The sequence below is a fragment of the Poecilia formosa genome, unplaced genomic scaffold, assembly GCF_000485575.1.
Source record: "Poecilia formosa unplaced genomic scaffold, Poecilia_formosa-5.1.2 Scaffold258, whole genome shotgun sequence".
In the NCBI taxonomy this organism is placed as follows: Eukaryota; Metazoa; Chordata; class Actinopteri; order Cyprinodontiformes; family Poeciliidae; genus Poecilia; species Poecilia formosa.
The window spans coordinates 264,089-284,252 of record NW_006800197.1 but is presented as its reverse complement, the minus strand read 5'-3'; the positions used below and the strand labels follow the sequence as shown (position 1 = coordinate 284,252).

At 38.6% G+C, this 20,164-nt stretch overlaps 1 protein-coding gene across 2 annotated transcripts in view; it reads right to left on the bottom strand.

Moving 5' to 3' along the window:
• Positions 1-2,595: 2,595 nt before the first annotated feature.
• Positions 2,596-20,164, bottom strand: part of poc1b (POC1 centriolar protein B) — a 40,532-nt gene continuing 22,963 nt past the window's right edge. Inside the window, exons 11-12 of one of the 2 annotated variants that reach the window (XM_007570315.2) lie at positions 4,968-5,213; positions 2,596-3,902 (exon numbers count right to left, since the gene is read on the bottom strand). In XM_007570315.2, the coding sequence (XP_007570377.1) occupies positions 3,744-3,902; positions 4,968-5,213 (405 nt within the window). In that variant the 3' untranslated portion in view covers positions 2,596-3,743. Of the gene's footprint in view, positions 3,903-4,724; positions 5,214-20,164 lie in introns of those variants that run through there. The other variant, XM_007570314.2, reaches the window with a different exon arrangement.

Here is a 20,164-nt window from a genome sequence, read left to right as displayed (position 1 = left end):
GCATGAGGACATCATATGAAGTTCAAAAGTTAATTTTGCAGTAATGGTACCACAACCTTCATGACACACACACAAAAATAAGAGTTTTACACTTCTTCCTATCTTGCTGACTCCATCTCTGCTTAATCCATGCTTCTGACGAATGGCCAAAATGATGATTTACAAATCCTACAAACCAATCCTACAAGTTCCTTTGTTGTGTAGTGTTATTTTTCAACTTGCCCTCAATAATGGTGGGTTTTTTAATCATTAGAGGCTGGAACCCTAAAGGCATCCAAAGTACCAAAGAAAATATTAATATCTCTTAAAGAATGAAAACAGATTTTAATCTAACATGTCACTGCTTTTCACGTGTCATTCCAAACCTCACAGATGACAGTGATAACCAAAATAAATTAATTTGCTTAATGGAAACATGCCAATTTAAAATAACAAAAAAGTCTTTCTGTACAACGTTTCTGTGATAGGATGAGGTGGGCTGTATTAAAATGTACATATTTTCGCATACCTCATTATATCACACGAATCATGATCAACAACCGGATGTTACTGCCAAAAATGATGATGAAGATAACAGGAAGTGTTAGGAGGATGATCACTTTTAATGACTTTTTGCAAGAACAAACTTGATCACGTGATTTTAATCGTGTTTCTTTTTTTAATGGAAATAACACAAAATTGAAAATTATGTTTTTTCGACATTGGCGGAATATTTACAGGATTTTGTGCACATTTGTAATGGAAACGCAGCTGATGATGGCACACACAGTTTTCCATAAAGGCCAAGAACCTCAACTGTTGTCTCATCTGCCCAGAGTAGTTTTGTGTGACTGTGACAAAGGGCTGCATTCAAGAAGATCCCGTGTTGCTAAACATGTTGTTGATTGTTGTGATGACGATATCAGGTACAATATCTGCCTGATTCATTTCTTCCTCTTTCTCATCCGTGCTTCCACATGCGATTTAAGCATCGTCATTGAGTTCAGTCTGAGCATCTGCTGCCATGAGACTTGGTCCAACTGGCTACATATTACATTGACATGTAGGTTTATAACAATTGGAATATGTTAGTAAACAGTCCTTTGACAAACTGATATTGCAATGACAATGTATTGTGATATATTGTGCAGTCTTACCATGACATGAATTGAGCAGATGAAAAGCGAATGGCTCATGGAAATCAATTAAATAGACGAATGGATTCACCACTATGACAGAGCCTGAAAACACAAGCATATTTTACCATATCGTTTTTTTTTTTTTCACATGTCCAGCTGTGGACATGTGACATGTGTCTGAACATGCTTTTATGTAATTCCATATTGTTCCAAATACTGTAAGAATAAGAGTGTATCGCAGTTCATTTTACCCATTTCTGCAAATGTGCTCCTGTTGCTTTGCCAGAGTTGAACTCTGGGCTTTTCTCAGCTGGCTGAAGAACTTTCATCTGGTGGGAAAAAAAAGAAAAAGAAGGAACATGCAAAAGGAAAAACAGCAAAATCAGGGAGGACATGAAGGATGTGGTGGGGAAGATAAGCAGCAGTCGGTGGAGAGCTCTCCATTCGTGTGGCTTTTGTTTTTACAGCTTCCTCCCGCTTCAGCCACACAGCTCACCACACCTCACCCGCCGGAAAACATAAACATCTCAAAGATGGAGTCTTTGATATAAAGCAAGAAGGAACATGTCAAAGTGTGAAGGGCGTTATATAGCAAACCAAATGAAGAGATTTGGCCCAATATAAAACAGAGCTATGCACAGTGGAAGCACGGTGGTCCGCTACCAGTAAAAGGAACAAGTCGATGATTTGTGATGACTTCTCGCAACATTAAAACGTCACAGTTTTTGTCAATGGCTAAAAATAGCTAAGTGTGACCTAGTAACTGTCAGAATGTGACTCCATCTGGTGAAATAAGAGAAAATTCTTATTAAGATCCAGTGATACGAAGGTGTGCGCTAATGTTATCTAATGTTGTATTTCTAAGACAGGATGTAGCTCCTGAAATAAACCATGTTAGTCTGGCTGATAATAATGTTACAACAGCACTAAACAAGCCTCCACAATTTGTGTTAAAATGTGACAATACAAATGACTTGTTAGCACTATATTCACACAGCAAACAATTTGTTAGCAGTGTGAATATACTGGCTAACCATTAACTGCTAACAGCACGCAATTTGTTAGCACTGTGAAAATACTGGCTAATTACTAGCAGCTAATAGTAAATGATTTGTTAGCACTCTGAGAATACTGGCTAACTATTAGTGAAATGCTAATAGAAACGATTTGTTAGCACTGTGAATATAACAATTTGTTCACATTGTGAAAATACTGGGTTACCATTAGCAGCTAACAGCAAACAATTTGTTAGCACTGTAAAGACACTGGCTAACCATTAATGGCTAACAGTACAGTTAGCATCTGCTTTGTGAATTAGAATTGGTGTCAGATGTGAAGAGTGTACACTTACCAAGGACTTATCTTCTTAAAACTATCACTGTTGAGTAAGAGTTTTAAAAAATTAATATTGTAAAATACCAATATTTGTTCTTACTTATTTTAGAAAGTGAAAATCATATAGATTAATTACACATAGTGAAATATTCCAAGCCTTTATTTCATGTAATTTTGGTGATTATGCTTTACAGATGATAAAAACACATGTTCCGTTTCATCTGCTGTTATTGGTTCACTGGGTTTTCAGCCGTCTGGCAGGAAATCTTAGAGCACTTCATGCTTCCTGCTTTATGGAGATCATGATTTCAATTTTCAGCAGGACTTGGCATTTCCCACGCTGCCAAAGGCACCAAAATGGCTCGTTCAATGACCGTGGTGTTCCTGCACTTGATTAGCCAGCAAACTAGCCTGACCTGAACCCCACAGAGACACTATAGACTAGTACCATCAATGAGAAGATGAGAGACACCACATCCAACAATACAGATAAACTGAAGGCTGGTGTCAAAGAAACCTGAGCTTCCTCAACACCTCTGGTATGCAGTCACCCAAATCTTTAGTTTTCTCCAAAGACTCTACATGAGAATCGAGTCACAACTTCATGAAACATGATAATATTATGACCAGTTAGAGGAAACAAGTTTGCAAAATAAAAATATTATGCAAAACCAAAGTCTATTTTGGTCTTGATGGCCTTAAAAAAGTGCAATGTAGTATTTTATCTATCAATATATAAATAATAAAAAATTAATTTGAGGCCAAATGCGCCCAGTTTCATGTTTCTATGAATCAGAATTTTACAACAGATACAAAACATATTGAGATATATATATATATATATATATATATAAATAATAAAAAATTTTGCAGCGCCAAACTGCAAAAAGCACTGGCTTATTTACAAGTAACCACATGTAAATGTTGGGAGGCGCTGCGGCAGATGGCCTGTTGTCACAGCAGGTTACACCTCAGCATGTCGGCTCAAACACAGATGGATGCTGCGCCGTACAGCTGGATGTCAGTCAGTGATGAAAGAAACACAGGGAAACATGTCAGTCGCTCATACGCACAAGGAGATGCACCATAAATCACTGACTGCTGCCAGAATCCTGATTAACCCTCTGATCCTAGACTAGGACCACCGTCATGTTGGTTTAAAAAAACAAAACAAAACAAAAAAAACAAATAAATCACTCACACACATACCCATACATTCTTAATAGTTATGAGAGAAGCCATAGAGACACTCTGTTTATGCCTGAGAGATGAGGGGGCAGAAGGGGATCCTTAAGTGAAATGAAAAAGGGACTCATCCGTGTCTTCGCTCACTGTCCTAGATCTCTGTCCCGATGTCTTCAGGTCCTTCAGGATCTGAGACTGATGCTGGAGACACTCCTTCATCTTGTCCTCTGTTAGGGTGAGACGCTCCTCCAGCACGGAAACGGTCTGCGCGGAGAGCAGGGGGGATTAGGGCGTACGATAATTACACAGCAGTCGCAGAATAATTACAGAGGCAGAAGCAAGTCGGACGGCCTGTGGAATCGGTTCCGTCATCGCTCTGGAAACATAAAGCGAAGGCGGGAGATGCAGAAGAGGCTCTGTGGATGGATGACCTGGTTTTCTCATTTACCTTTCTGAAAAATTACTTTTACCGGCAGCATTTTTAATGCAATGAGACTAGGGATGCACCGATCCGCTTTTTTTATTTCTGATGCCGATACAGATATCTGAGGTTTAACACAGACCAATACTGATCTCATACAGAAAAGCAGAGGCGAAACTTAACTGACTTTACACTTTTTCCAGATTTTATTTGTGAAAAAGTTTGAAAGTTGTGCATCATTTTCCTTTCACTTTGTGCTGATTTATTACTTGAACCCTAACAAATCATGTGGCTGAAATGTGACAAAGCGTGAAAAGGTTCAAGAGTTATGATGGGGCATTTTTAGGTTTGAACAAGTCAAATTTAAGACTTTTTAATGCCACCTTGAATAAAATGTAAGACTGCGAAAGCTACAAGTATGGGAGCTACAAGCTGGGAGATCCTACTGTATTACAACAGCAAAAATGGAAACTTCTGAGGTCTGCTTGTGGTCCTCTTAAGCTTAGCTTAGAAGAAGCTAGCAAGCAAAGGTATATTGGCAGCTACTTATCAGTATCCTTAACTGCTTCGAGTCACAGAACGCAATGAAGATGTCTACACACGATTCAAAGTTTTGCCTGACAGAAAAGTCCCAAAAGAAAAAAAAAAAAACATATGAGAAAATATGAGATGAAATCGAAAGTCGCTCATTTAATTAACGACAAAAGATTGCACAGCTATACCAATTGCTTTAGTGGGGTCCATAATTTCTGATTCATTTCTACCCGATTAGTAATAATACAGCTAAATTTGGAAAAAGGAAAAAAACAACAACAACAAAAAACCATTCCACTGAAATGAGTCACAAACGCACAAACGTAGCCAAGAAGCTGCTTCTCAGCAGCTTTCAGATTTCCCCTCCAGCTGACCTGCGTGAGAACATCCAGCTGTCGAACAATGTGCTGCAGGGTGAAGTCCAGACTTGATGGATGACCGGGGAGAACGTCCAGTGGGCGGCTCTGCGTCGTGTCCTCTTCCTCCATCCTTCCTTTTCCTCTTCTCGGGCCGTCTGAGCCGGTCTGGTTCCCAGAAATCGACCTTGCCCTGCTGGCACTTTCACCTCGGGTCCACGCTTCCACTCTCGGTCCGGTGACACGACGTGCCAGGAAGTCTGCCTGTGTGGGCGTCAAAAGTGGGAAAAACTAAAAGCTTTCAATTATTCAAGGATAAAAACACTTTTTGTAGAGACATTGGTGGGTGTTTAGCTTGCTTGTGTCTCATAATCAATTCATCTAAGACACCTTTTCCAGGAATCAGTACTTGGACATTTACAGAGGTGTGAAGAAGTCTTTGCACTCTTCCTGATTTCCTTTTTTTTGCATGCTTGTCATACTTAAGTGTTTCAGAACTTCAAACCAATTTAAATATTAGTCAAAGACAACACAAGTAAAACCCCAAATGCAATTTTTAAATTAAAGTTGTTTATTACTAAGGAGAAAAAAAAATCAAACCATGCTATCCTTTCAAGGAGCCAATACGCCATCAGCAGCTGTTATCTTCTTTCATACCAGTATAATTACCAAATTAATCACACCTTTCTCATCCAGATTAGGGCTGCACTGATCCACGTTTTTTTCACTTCCGATACAATACACAGATGTCTTTGGTGCAGTATCAGCCAATACCAATCCGATATAGAAAACCAGCACTCCATTGACTTAAGACATTTTGTTTTTTAAACACAGACAAATGTCCTGAATTGTAAACTTGATAACTTTATAGTAGTGCGATACACTTAAATGCAAGCTTGGTCAAACATGTAACAGCAAACGCAACCTTTATTTCTTCAGTCAGCGCAATTAGGAGAATAGCAGCCAATGTAAAATAAATAAAGAAAAAAATGATAGAGATATTAATATCAGATCAGTTCATCTCTAATCTGGGCCGCCATCCAGCACAAGTTGGGAACGCCCAGAAAACGCACCTGCATCCTTCAGCACAGGTGGGACATTTTGCCACGCTGCTCACTCTGTTGGCCACCAGTACTAGTTAGGAGGCTTTTACTGATCTAGTGCACTATTTAAAATCTTGCGTTTTCCTTCCTAGATATACACAAGAGTCGGCAAAAACTTTTTTCATACGCCACACACACATCCACTGGTGATAAAAACTGCTTCCTGTCTTGACATGCAAGAGACCTTGAGCTCATTGCAATCTGATAGACAGGAGTGATTGCATGTTAGATGTTGCTGGATCACAGAGCAAAACTGAATATCTGATGCCATTTTTATATAACACTTGCTTACACAAAACTGATAAGATCATGCACTGGCATTGGCAAGAAAAGATAGTTAAAGGGTCAAACTTTAAGTTGATGCATTACTTTTTATAAGCTCAAGAAATGTGACAAAACTAATTAAATAACGTAACTTTATATTGTGTTTAACTAGAGCATTGTTTCCATATTCACAGAGAAGACTGACTACTGTAGCACAGGCAGATTTTAAATGATCGCTCTTCCAACTGCATTTATCAGAAATCAAATTATTCTCAGGGAAATTTGACATTTTTTTTTACTGCTGAGTGTTCTCACAAATGCAACAGACTGACAGACCCACATTTTCTTTTTAAATGATGTGAGAACAGGAGCAGATCTGTAAACGTGACGCATAGTTGCTTCAAATGTTTCCGCCAGCAGATCTTTAGAGGAACAGAAGGAGAAGAAGAATTCTGCTTCTTTGCCAAGTTTGTTCCTTCTGTAACTACGGTGCTTTGAAAAAGTGTTCATTCCCCTTAAACTTTCCCCAAGTATCAGCAGATTACAGACATAAAACTATCTAAATGATCAATAAAGTAGATCATTCAACATCACAATGCGTGATTGTGATGTTGAAGAAAGCGTATTCATGTTTGTTTTTTTTACAGCATTTCATTTCTGTGTAACATCTCATTACAACGCCGACACCTGTGACTTATAAAAAAGTCTGGCCTAGTTTTTTTTCTTGTTAAAGATGGTGGGGGTGGCTTATTATCAGGTATAAGCAATAGTCCAGAAATGACTGAATCTGAAAAGCTGAGCATTTTCTTTGACTGCCTCTTTACTGATTTCATTAACCTAATATTTAATATTTTTAATTGCAATTCATTTAGAAGACAGTGTTTCTGTTCCGTCTACATCATCATTATGACCCATACGCTACATGTGTTTTCAGTTCCCTTCAAATTGTAGGATGCACTGAAGATACGAGGGGTTAAATCTAAATAGGACTTTCATCCTCTAGTTCATTCTATGCTTAAATCCAGAATATCACTGTTCTGTTTATGAAGGCATACTGTAGTGAAATGACACTACTCATCAATTAGACGTTGAAGGTGACTGCTTTAGAAACGCAAATGTTTCCATTTGGTGCACATACAGTACGAACACGTGGATGTGGACAAGGACCTCACCTTCGGGTTTCAAACTCAAGATGTATGAAAAGAAAACGAAGAAATGCCTCATTTAATGGCTGAGCAGCAGTTAGCTTAACCATCTATTTGATAAAAAAAAATAAATACTGCTGAAAAGTTGACAAGTTGAAAAGGTTGAAATTGAAAGACATTCAATTCTCAAGGTTGTTCTGCAGACTGAGAAGAGAAAGACAAGAAATGATTTGACGGAATCCACTGAAGTCTATCGGGTTTGGTTTAAACTCGTCTTTAAGAATGTAAAACATAAAAAGCAGCCCCAGAAGAAGCCTGTCTTTGGCCATTTTTTTTTACTTGATTTTTGATTTGATGAGTGGTCAAAATCTGCCTTTAAGTTCTGATCTGGAAAAAAAAAAGTACTCAGAGAAGATTTGACATGCAGTGATAAGGTTGTCAAGACAGTCAAATATATCGTTATGCATTTAATTCTTAGTAGCCTTCTTGTAATGCCACAATATGTAATAATGTAACACATTTCTACCACTACGTTTTTTCTACTACACATCAGTTTTAGGGATGCACCGATTCACTTTTTAAACTTTCGATAACTGAGGTTTAATATCAGCCGATACTGATCCGATACAGAGAAACTGCTGAACGTTTCTTTTTGCAAAAACAGACAAAAATATGCTGAATTACAAATTTATTTGCCAACTCTGCACCAGCACAGCACACTTAAATACAACAGTAGCTTCACATGTTTTGTCAAACATGTAAAAACAACTTTATAATAAGTGACAAAAACAATTGGTCTAACAAGTAAAAAAAACTTCAACAAATCTTTTTAAAAATTATTCAAAAGTGCAATTAGCATTTATAAATATACTCAAAAAACTAAAGCATGGCATCGCTCAGAGCACTAGAATTAGACTGATACCTGATCTAGAATTTTCTTCCATATCAGGACTGATACCGATATTAATATCGGATCGGCGCATCTCCAATTGGTGTTGCACAAGTAAGGGCATACCGAGAATGACGCTTTTCTGAAACAACTCTTCAACAAAACCTTTCAAAATACTGGAGAACGAAACTCAGAGTAAGTATCAAATCTGAAATTTTATCGTCGTGATGACCCCGAGGTAGGGTTAATATAACAAAGAGATCGATTTTGAAATGAGGAACAATCGGGGCCGGTCATCCTTGTTTAAACTCCAGAAAGTGAGGCGACGTTGGGCGATAGTAGATACTTCTGGTGGAGCAACAGGAGGAACAGAAGGGGGGAAATTAATGAGGGATGTGTCTGAGGGATGGGAGAGGAAGGAAGAGGAGGAGGAGGGGGTGTCACACATTCCTGGCCTAATGCACGGAGCAATCGATTCCAGCTTGCTTCCTGCACGCTGTCCTCACTTCAAAGGGAGACTTGTGAGGAGGCAGTAGAAGGAAGCCGATGGAGGGAGGAGATGGAGGCTGATGGAGGGAGGAGAACAAGGCAGGAGGAATGTGTTTTAAAGAAAGGAAGAGGCGGAAGGCTACACTTAAGTGAGAAGAGGAGAACAAAGCTGTCCGTGTGTGGCAGACATTCTACTTTGCTATCTCAGTTCATTTTCTCCCTCTTCTTCCCCCCTTTCTTCTCTTCATCCTTCATGAACTCCCTCCCCCTCTTCTCTCCTTGGCCACATCTGGCCAACATCTGCTCTGCTCATTTATGCCTAGCAGACCCAGGCCCTCATACCCTCACTCCCCCCCTCCCTCTGCCAGGAAGTTTGGATGTAATCAAACGTTTAACAGGCAAGGCAAGGCACCCCAGCTGGTTTTTGTGTCAATTGATGCAAAAGCCCCCCCCCAAAAAAAACACACTCGTCAATGTTCAAACACATGTAAACAATCAGTGTGTGCGGTATTAAACGGGCGGTGGAAAACGAACGCAACTGACATGCAAATTTATCAAAAGAACATCTGAATTAAAAAACACATCAGGAACTAATTGGGGGGGGGATGCAGTGAATGGGATTCACCACGGCAACAACAATGCCACCTTACTGCGCACTCAAACGAGCTCAAGCCTGACGTTGTCGATGGAACCCTAAAGGTTTTAGAGGAAGTAAGAATCGTCCCTTCGAGGCTCCGCAGGAAGTCCGGAGTCATGGTTTGCTGTAACTGCAGTTAATCGTGGCAGGAATGTCGTGTTGGCGTTGCTGCAAGTCAGGTTTCAAATGCAAAGGTGGGTGGAAGGAGCTGCTGTAATTACAAAGGGGGAAGGAAGTGGGAGTGACATGCAGAACCAACAGTTTCAACACTCGTTCTGGTGCAACAGGGAAAAAAAAATCACACGTTTTTAAATAAATTAATAAGAAATATGCTGAGAAGCTCAACGGGGGAATCAGTTTATAATTAGAGGAGTGGTAGTTTGACACCTAGTCGATCTATTTTCCCTTTTGGAATCCCCAACACTGATATTTAGTTTAAATGTACAACAAAGATTATCACAAAAGTCTGGTTAGATGGTAAATATGAGAAATTATGTAAAAAAGAAAAAACCTCTGTGGCATCCATGTAGGTTTAAACATTGCCATGTACAGTGCCTTGTAAAAGTGTTCCAGTGGCAGAAACCTTTTTCCACATTTTGTCACGTTGCAACCACAAACCTCAGTGTAATGTCATGTGGCAGACCAACCCAAAGCAGTGCATGATTCTTAAGAGGAAGGAATGAATACATGGTTCTCATAATTGTTTACAACTAAAACTCTAAAAACATGTGGCATCAACTTGTAGAGTGGCATTTTTTAGTCAGGCCATAAATCTAGACTCTACTCACGTTGGGAATCAAAGAAACCAGTGGTAAGGGTGAGCAGTGTAGCTGCTACTCTCACTGTGCGGCGCCGACAGTTGTACGGTGGCTGCCCTTACAGAGAAGAAGATTAGCTCATCAAACTTGCTGATGTTGGTTTGAGCAATCATTTAGTCTTTAATTTAATTCCTTATCTGGGAGAATTTTTAAGTATGCAGAGCTGATGGTGTGTTTCAGATCCTCAAAGCTCTGAAACACACCATCAAAAAGTGGGGGTGAAAAAATTTTAGTAAACTTGGCACAAACTGTGGCATAATATACCTCCAACATAAGTTCACACATTTTGCAGGAGTCAACAAAGGCTGAATATCCACCAACAAACCAGTGGCAGTTAAATGCTAATCAGTGATGCACTGATTATGTGAAAAGCTCGACTGCAGCAGTATTACCTAAAATGGAATGGCTGTTAAAAGGCCTGTTCATGTTAGAACCTTAACGGGGACTGTTTGAATGTTTTATGATCAAAAGAATTGTGAATAGCTTGCCCTCCGAGCCTAAATTATGTCGCAGCTGTCCGATCAAAAACGTGATTATCATGAGGATGAGATTTAGCTGAAACCTCCGGTACTCTGACTTCTCGAAAAGGTTCTTTGATCTGAAGTGAGGAGGTTTGTGAATGCAGCGCCTCCTCTCACTAACCTGGCGCCTCAACCACAACAAATTTACCATCTTGTTGTTCTCAATGAAAATCTATATTGTGATGCTTAATACTATTACTCATAACATGTCAATTTGAATAATTGAACACAATTTCCCAAATAATCTCTTAAGTGGCTGCACCTTAAAATATGGTGGCTAATTACCACTGAGATTCTCCAATAAATACCTGATTAAACAAAGTGAAGCCAGCACTCTTCTTCCTTGTGATGCTCGGTATTTCTACAGTGATGCACATTTAAGACTATTATGAATAGAATATAAGACCTAAATCTTCACAGAAATGTGCACACTTAGTCCAGTCAACTGGTGATAAATTTGATATATGCAAAACAAAAGCCAGCAAGCTAGCCATGGTATGTTAGCGGTGAGTTACTGGTGGCCTCAACTACTCAAGTCAGAGAATACAATGAACGATGTGTCCGAGTGTGACTCAAACTTTTGCCTGATAAAAAAAGTCCTGCAAGGACAAAAAACAAAATAAAAAATATATATAATATACAGAATTAAATAATCCTGTCAAGACAAAATTTAAGACCTGTGATTAACATATTGTCACCTCTTTACGTAATTTTTTGCCAAAAGATGAATTAGTCAAAATAAATAAATAAATAAATAAATACGTCGGTCATTATTTTCTAACGGTAACGATATTAAAGGCTGACTTACTTTTTAGAATAAATTTAAGACATTTTAAGGCCTTACTCTTAGGTACATAAAAATAGAACTAATACTTTTTAAGGACGTGCAGACACCCTGTCTGCACGTCCCATCTATAAGATAGATGGAAAAATATTAAACCATTTTAAATGTAAGTGATATAGCATGAAGACAAAATGTTTTTGTTTTAATTAGATGACAAATCTATGGATTTATTTTTGGCCTCAGCAAACCATGTTTGCTGCAGTCAATACAAAAAAAAAAAAAACACTTAATGGCAGTCCACTGCTGAGCAGGACATTTTGATTTTACTGTGTGGGTGGCTATCATGCGGATGTGAAAAGCAGACAGATAGGGGAGAATGAAGGCGGGTGGCAACAGAAGTGGATGTATTCACTTCCTCAAAACCACATGAACCTCCTCTCTGCTCGCCAGCACTCTCTGAGCTCTTGCCATTGAAAAGCAACAGTGCTGCTTCACCACTGACATATATATATATATATATATATATATCTTTAGATATGGGTTCAAGCCTCCTTGTATAATCAGCTGCAGGAGCAGATACTGGGTACTGGCAGATAACAATTAGGTGTGGCACAGAGGAGTGAAAGACAAATCCTCTGATGTGGTGTTTTGGTGGGAATGGGAGGAAATAGAAGCTTTAGATCTCACCCCAACCTTCCATCTGACTTCCTTTTAAGGATTTTTTATTCATCCATTTTAAACACCTGCTTTGTCCTGCTCTGGATTGCAAGGGAGGGATATTTACTCTTTATGCAGCTACCTTTTTCCCCCATGCAAGCTCTACAAGAATGAGTAAATCACAATTACAGATTTACAGGTATGTTCAGGACAGCTTCTCTTTGCAGATTCAGTTGATTGCGTGTGGATAAATGTAATGCGAGAGCCACATTAGACTCAGGCGCACCTGAAAACCACGAGTCAAACCTGGAAGAAACTGTTCAACAATTACAGATTCTTTAAAACCCATTCCTAAACATGAGTGTTTAATAAACCTTGTCTTGCTTTCTGGACCTGATAAGCAGCCAAATGTTCATCACTTTCTTCAAAGCTATGCTGATGATACACTTTTATTGCATGTATATCTGAGTAACTCTAGCTGCATTTCCAATGAACATATAATTGCACAATTTGAGATCTTGAAAATAAATTTGCTTAATGGAAAAACGGAAATGTTGAAAAAAACTAATTTTTTGATAAAAGGTTTAGGCCGTAACACAATTGTTTTATTTCGAGAAAACTGTAATGGAAACACTATTTTCAAATCACACGAGTCACGTGAGCAACAACCGGATGTTGCCACTGACACAAACCATGAAGAAAAAGACGACAGGAAGTAGCTGGAGGATCACGGCGTGGCAAGGTTTATAATGACTTATTGCGTAAATATACTCATTCACACATAATTTTAAATTGAGTCAATTGTATTTTTTTGACATTAGTGGAATATTGACAAAGTTTTGTTCACATTTGTAATGGAAATGCAGCTACTTATAGCAACTCAATAATGCAGGAAGAAGCTGGACCATCCAGGGCAGGAAAAAGTTAAAGTGGGGATTTTAAAATTAAAAACACGACTGGTGTGGTCCAGTTAAGTCTTGCTGCAGGGTGATGGTGTTCACATGAGAAAAGAGCCTTCATGAGAAGAAACAAAAACCCGAATACATCTGGATATATTCACAAATGATAAAAACAGTTTCAGGTAAGATGTATTGAATAACCTACGAGACACCTAAGTTCCTTAAGACAGGCTTGATGGACAAATTAATTTGATTTGCTGAACGTATTTGGTACAACACAGTCCAGACAAAAGGCTGCTGCATATTTTCTACAAAATGACTAAACAAAGGTTTGGTTCATACATGCCATGTACCAACAGATGGGGATGGGGGAACAGCTAGTATATCACAAGCATTAATTAGAACACTGGGTACTGTTACTCATCAAGGGAGGATTTGTTGAGAGAGCTTCCAGCTGGGTGAAGTGAGTTTGGGTTGTCGGTGGTAGTTGCTGAGTGAGGACTCAGATATGTGTGCCTGTGAGTTTCTGCCTGCTGATTAAAACTGGCAGCCAGTACCAGCTGTAACTTGGTGTTCTTGGGAAAAACTATTACTTTGTGCAAGTTTGTGTTTTAGAATAAAAAAACTAACAAAACAAAAAGACACCAACAACTGGGGTTTAAAACTCAGCCCCAGATGCTCTGATGTCAATTCACAAAATCCCGTTTAGAGACCACATGCACAGCATCCAGCGACCAGACATCACTCAAGTGGTCCAATGGCTTTCTAGCATCGGTACACACATAAGCTCGTATGCACACACAGTGACTAATGCCACCCACCCAAACGCTCCTCACGCTGAGACCTATTGCAACAGTGTTCCACACTGGCTCAGCTGTTGCATAACAGCGTCAGCTTCTGTTTGAGAATTTATGCAAAAATGCTGCTTCTGCCTCAAAGTGAGGAACTGACCCGGATGGCAGGCCTGAAAGATGTGTGAAGCATGGCAGATGGGGAAAGACGATGCGAGTGCGAAACAGGAAGGGAGACAATTCGATCATATAACGGGTATATGTTAAACATATTACATACCTCTAAGCTAAAGTTGTACAGTCAGATCTAGTGGAGAATGATGATGTTATGTATCTACAATAAAAATTGTACTTATGATGGATTCTATTTGGGAGGGGCGGAGGATAATTATCTGGAACGCTCCCCCGAAGTCGGATTTCTCTCAGGAAGTTGAAGATTTTTCTTAGGGCTAACAATATGGCCGCTCCTAGAATCCACAAGTTGTGGTGGAAACATGTTTATTTTACAAGACACAGTTGTAAGAGGACGTCTGCACCTGCAACTTTAAACTGAACAAATTAAAAGTGGTGTTTGCTTAAAATGATGTTCGTAACAGGTATCCTGGCTGCCCACCATGTTGGGCACCAAGTCACCATGTTGAAATCCCCAAACCTAACTGCCACATCAAACAAGTTTCTAGAATTTTCTTATTTCATCAGAATATTGCCAAAATTACAAGTGTCCTGTCCAGGAGTGACCCTGAAAAATTAGTTCATGTATTTGTTACCACAAGTTTGGACTAGTATAATTGTTTACTATCAGGAAGTCAACAAAGAAAAGCCTCGATTTGATCCAAAAAGCTGCAGGAAGAATTCTAATGAAAAATAAAAAATAGAGATTATATTTCAGCTTCCTTTCAATGTTAAAAATGTAAGATTCTCCTTTTCATGATAAAGCCCTTAATAATGAAGCAACAGCAACAGCCATAATGTAACACATTCAGCTAAAGCTAACAAGGGCTAATTATCGGATGTAAAAAAATAAAGAAAAAAGAACCCCGAGGTTTTTTGGCAGGTTTTTTTTTTTTTTTTTCCTTTCGGGTTTTTTTTGTTGATTCGGTTGTTGGCAAAATTGGTTTTTTTTTGTTCCAAAGGAAAATTAAAACCAAAAAAAACACTCCTCTGCTAATTTAACAATATTAGGAGGCAAACATATATAACCACACTATTTGTTGTACATGTGCTAATTTGAACTATGGAGGTGGACTATTAATGGTAAGCACACAATACCTGCGTCAACAGGGTTACAGGTTGCCATTTATGCTAAAAGTAGATGCAATTTGGGCCACAAAGGGCCTGGATGAGAGCACACTCCAAAAGGTGGTTGTTCAGCATTCACTGCTTTTACAAGGCCCTTAGTGCGTAGGTGTAGAAAGAGACTTTGTTGGCCATGAAGTGGAATTATCACCATCCTGTAATCTGGAAACACATTCAGTTCATCCACTTCTTCAAAGAGGATAAGTCACAGTGAACGGAAAAAAACAAACAAACAAAAAAAACAAGTCATGAACTAGCAAAAAAGACCCCCATTATCTTTATCCATTGTGTGGTTTAAAAGCAATGGTCTAATGTCCACAAAGAACAAGGTACAAGCTAATATTAGTCTGATCCAACGTTAACAGCAGCTGCAAATGACTAAACAAAGATAGCATTGCTTAAAGACCATTTAAAGCCATGGTCTTTAAATGGCTTTAAAGCCATTTAAAGCCATTTAAAGTGGAGATTCTAAATAAACTGTGTGTCTCTTTGTTTTAGCCCTATAATTTACTCCCAGGATGTCATGTGCTCACCTGTTGCCCAGAGGCAAAAGTTAACATGTCCTTGTCTAACCTGGACAAGATGAAAGGAAAACAAAATTACTGTGACTATGAAAGACTGACTGCTACCAACAGAAACCAACAGCTCAGGTTGTCAGGTTTGTTTGGAATCTGAAAAAGAGTGGGCTGACAACCCACTTGAATATCTTAGAGTATGGTATTTACATTCAGCCATGTATAATTTTCATTTCAGACAAAAGTTTCTGTCTGACTTAAAGGGGCAATATTATGTAAAACTGACTTTTGTGAGCTTTACATCATGTTATATTTCCTTATAAAACATCTCTGGAGTGTTGCTTTGATTCTTTCATGCATGCTTGAGAAATCCTTTAATCTCCCTCAGCAACCTGTGCAAAACACCTGGTTGAACTCAGCACCGCCTTTGTGACTCCCCCACCGGGCTCCTTCAGACTAGCCAGCAGCAATTAGCAAACATGAGCTGCGAATCTGTTGACCTCATTATAGAAGCTACTTCTTGGTGCAATGCTGGCAAAGACTTTGTTAAAAGGTTAATAGAGGAGCCGTGTTGTGATGAAGACGGAGTTTCAGAAAGAGCCCAAATTTCAAGGCGCTAAATTACAAAGTCAAATTTCTTTTAAGTCATATTTAATATACTGAAGGTAAGTCATTTGATTGTGCTATGATACTATATGGCTGGAAAATACATAATACAGCCCCTTTAAGCAAACCCACAATTTAGTAACTGTTGCATAATATTTGTAAAATAAATGGCTCTCTGCATGTTTGCCATTGGACAGATGCTTTGTCTAATAGACCAACAATACCTCGACAGGCTTCCAAAATTATAATGGGGAAAATGACACAAAAAAGTATACTTTATAAGATTTTCTTAATGAAAAATATAAAAACAAAAGAAAAATTCCAGCAAAAGCGAAAAAAATTGCATTCTGATATCCTCCACTGATGCTCAGAAATTCCAATTTTATTGTGGCCTATAAAGGGTTGAGCAATTATTTGATTGCAAGTCTGCCTTGCAGACCAATGAACCAAGTACATGCATCACTTAGAGGATGGCATTGTTTGGGTTAAACTAGTTAGGGAAAATGTGTATTCCATTGTGTGCCTCTGTACTTTGAAGAAGTTCTTCAGCTTCAGCAGCACGTACATCTCTCAATGGTTCCAACTAAATATTGCATGAGAAAACTTGTGAATCATTAACATGGAACATACCAAGGTCCTGTCAAGGTTTTCTTCAAACAAAAGATAAGATAGCAAATAAAAGGCAACCTGCAGCCAGTGGGATTAAGGTTTTACACCAAAGGTTAAGGTCAACTAAGTAGTTGATTAGAAAAGACAAAGTTCTACATATTGATTCCCTTATGGGCAAAAACCTCATCATCTTCAGTCTTCACTTTGATCTTCGTTATAAGGAACACGTTTACTTCCGTGGGCTATAATTTACCAGCCGTCCACATGACAAATACAATTATTGTGGAGTGAGCATATGGGAGTAATAAAACCCTGTCACTTAGACCTAAGCATCGGTGCACACACTTAGACATGATAACCCCACTGCAAATACGCCCACACACAAATCCAGCTCACAAGGCCAGTTATTGCCAACTATAGTAAATAAAGGTTTTTACAACTTCTTCATGCCATGTTAGAGAGAAATTAACTTCCTTATATAAAAAGGTTAATGTATGTATGGTTGGATTATGGTGGCCCTGAAGTGCAAACCACTTCAGCAAATCATTAAACAATTACAAATTTTAAATCGCAACATAGTCAATGTTCGTATATCCAAAAAATGTGCTAAAGCCAGAATAAGTTCTTGTTCTAAAGCCAAAAGTGAAAATGTCCAATCAGCGATATCTTATGTGTTCACATCAAACGTGTTTTGAGTGTCAGGCGCATCTGATTTACATTCAAAGTCTATGTGTGATTTGAAGTGTTTGACTCAAATGCTCAAAACGCGTCTGACAAATAGGCCGGCAATGAAAAACAACGTCTAGAGCAATTTTTGCACATCTGATGTGCCCATGACGCGTTTCCACATAGACTTTGAATGTAAACCAGACGCTCCTGACCCTCAAAACGAGTTTGATGTGAACACACCATCAACATTTAAACATCAGCAGTATTTAAAGTGCTATGCGTCGAACTTGAAGCATCGGACACTTTTTTGACGCACGTGACGCGTTTGGTGTGTAAACACACCGTTCGGTTTCTCACTGTGACCTACCTCTTCTGTTTTTTTAAATATGTAGTTGTGGCTTATTTAATGTCGTGTTTTATTAATTTGTAGTTGTGCTTAGTGATTTGTCAAAGTGGTTTGCACTTCTGAGTCACCATATTGAATGAATGAATGAATGAATGAATGAATGAATGAATGAATGAATAGACAGACAAATGTGCCAGCAGAGCCTATTGCTAAATGCAGACAGAAACCACTTGACAAAAATTTCAACAAGCAAAATGTCTACAGCTCTGCATGATTGCTATGTGAAATATGCTTTGAATGGATTAATATCCTGCAGCAGGGTTTCGTAAAACATGTTTCTTCTAGAGAGGAAATTAGGATTTCACTTTAATTTTCAAAGGCCTCTTTTTCAGCTGTTTCTTTCCCACCAATACCTCAAGTGAAGGCAAATCCCTTCACAGTGAGGAAGTGAATGGGCGTCATTGTGGCTTTGAGAGGGATTAACCTATTTTAAAGCCCCTTACAAAGATTTGCTGACATCATTCACATTTTATTAGACATTCTCACCTACACATACACACACTGGGTAAAATCGAAATCCTTGAGCCATGAAATAAGGAATAAATCTTAAACTGGAGAAAATTTCAAAAGTGGTTGGCCTCGCTCAAGTTTAAGTGTTGGGAAATGGAACCGATAAGGGAACAGAAATGATCTAAAGCAGGGGTGTCCACACTTTTTGTCACATGGTCCACAATAAAAAAAACAAACAAAATATTGTCAATTTTGAGCAATAAAATTAGGATCTAGGTTACTTTTTTTTTGAAAATGCTTACTGTATTTCATCAAGTTTAATAAAGTCATTAAAACATATATCGGTGTAGAAAATACAGCTTTTAACTCAAACTCATTCATCAGTGACTGAGTAAACGTCACTGATAGATGAGGTCCTAGCAAGAGAAAGCATGAAGCATGGTTATTTAAATATGAATAATTAGAGCTGTTGACAACATTTTCAGTTGCAAGAAGATTTTACTTTGTCTATACCAATTTTGCTATAATTAGAAATAGAAAGTTTCACTTTGTATTTGATGTATTTTGGGCAAATTGTATCATTCTTGAATTGAAGTTAAGGGCCACACACACATCAGTCCAGTGGCCACAAATGGATCCTAGGAAACACTCTGGCCAATTTATTTTTTGAAAATTTAAAATGTCTTCCATTTCCAGTGTTAAATGTTCATTAGAATTTAAAGTTTATTCATCTTTGAGAATGTGTGCCTGCATTATTATTATTCCACTAGCCTTATATTACATGAAGATGGTCACAAAACAATATTACAATAACTTCTGGAACAATTTATCATCCAGGAAAACTTGTTATTGTCACAGGCTCGTTGGGAAAAAAAGATTCACAATCATTTTGACAAATTACTGTAGTAATTCTGAGCATTTTAATTAGTATGCTGGTCCACCTCACTAGAGCCGTTTCAGATTAGCACAGTCGGTAATGCTGCAACTAAATACACCTTTTTTCTTCATGTAAGCAGCAACAGTTTTTACACACTGACCTCGCAAACTCAAATGTCCCCAGCAATACACAGAGCTAAGTGGCAGCAGGTGGCTGGAACAACATCTGACAGGGTTAAACAGGATGCAATTAGTGCATCCATCATTGAGCACAATCACAGAGCGAAAGACTAAAGGAATTGCTAAAGGTTGTCTGCTTGATTGACAGTACTGGCAGCGGGGGGGGTCGGAGGTCATGCTGAGGCTTTGCCCTTCTCTTTGCAGGCAGGAGGGAGCTGAAAAAGCTGCTCCAGGCCCCAACAGCCACAGGTGGGCTTTGTGGTCTGTCATCATGTGTTCAGTGCCGCCAAGATTCCACCATCACACAAGCAAGAAGCTAACTTTTTTTTTTATACATGTGCCCTTTATTGATGTTATCTTCACTATTGTGTTTGTACAATCGACAACTTTTGCAATGGTGTAGACGGTCAATATGCCAACATTATGCATTAAGCAGCAGAAAGGAGCAACAGGAAAGCGGTCTGGTGGAATCAGAGGAAAGGACTTAAATAACACAATGTTATAAGCACTAGAAAGAAGAAATATGAATGGATATCAAATCATATGCAAAAGATGCTCAATTTGAGACACAATGTACCTCTCTATTAAAATCAAATCTCAGCTTCACAAAG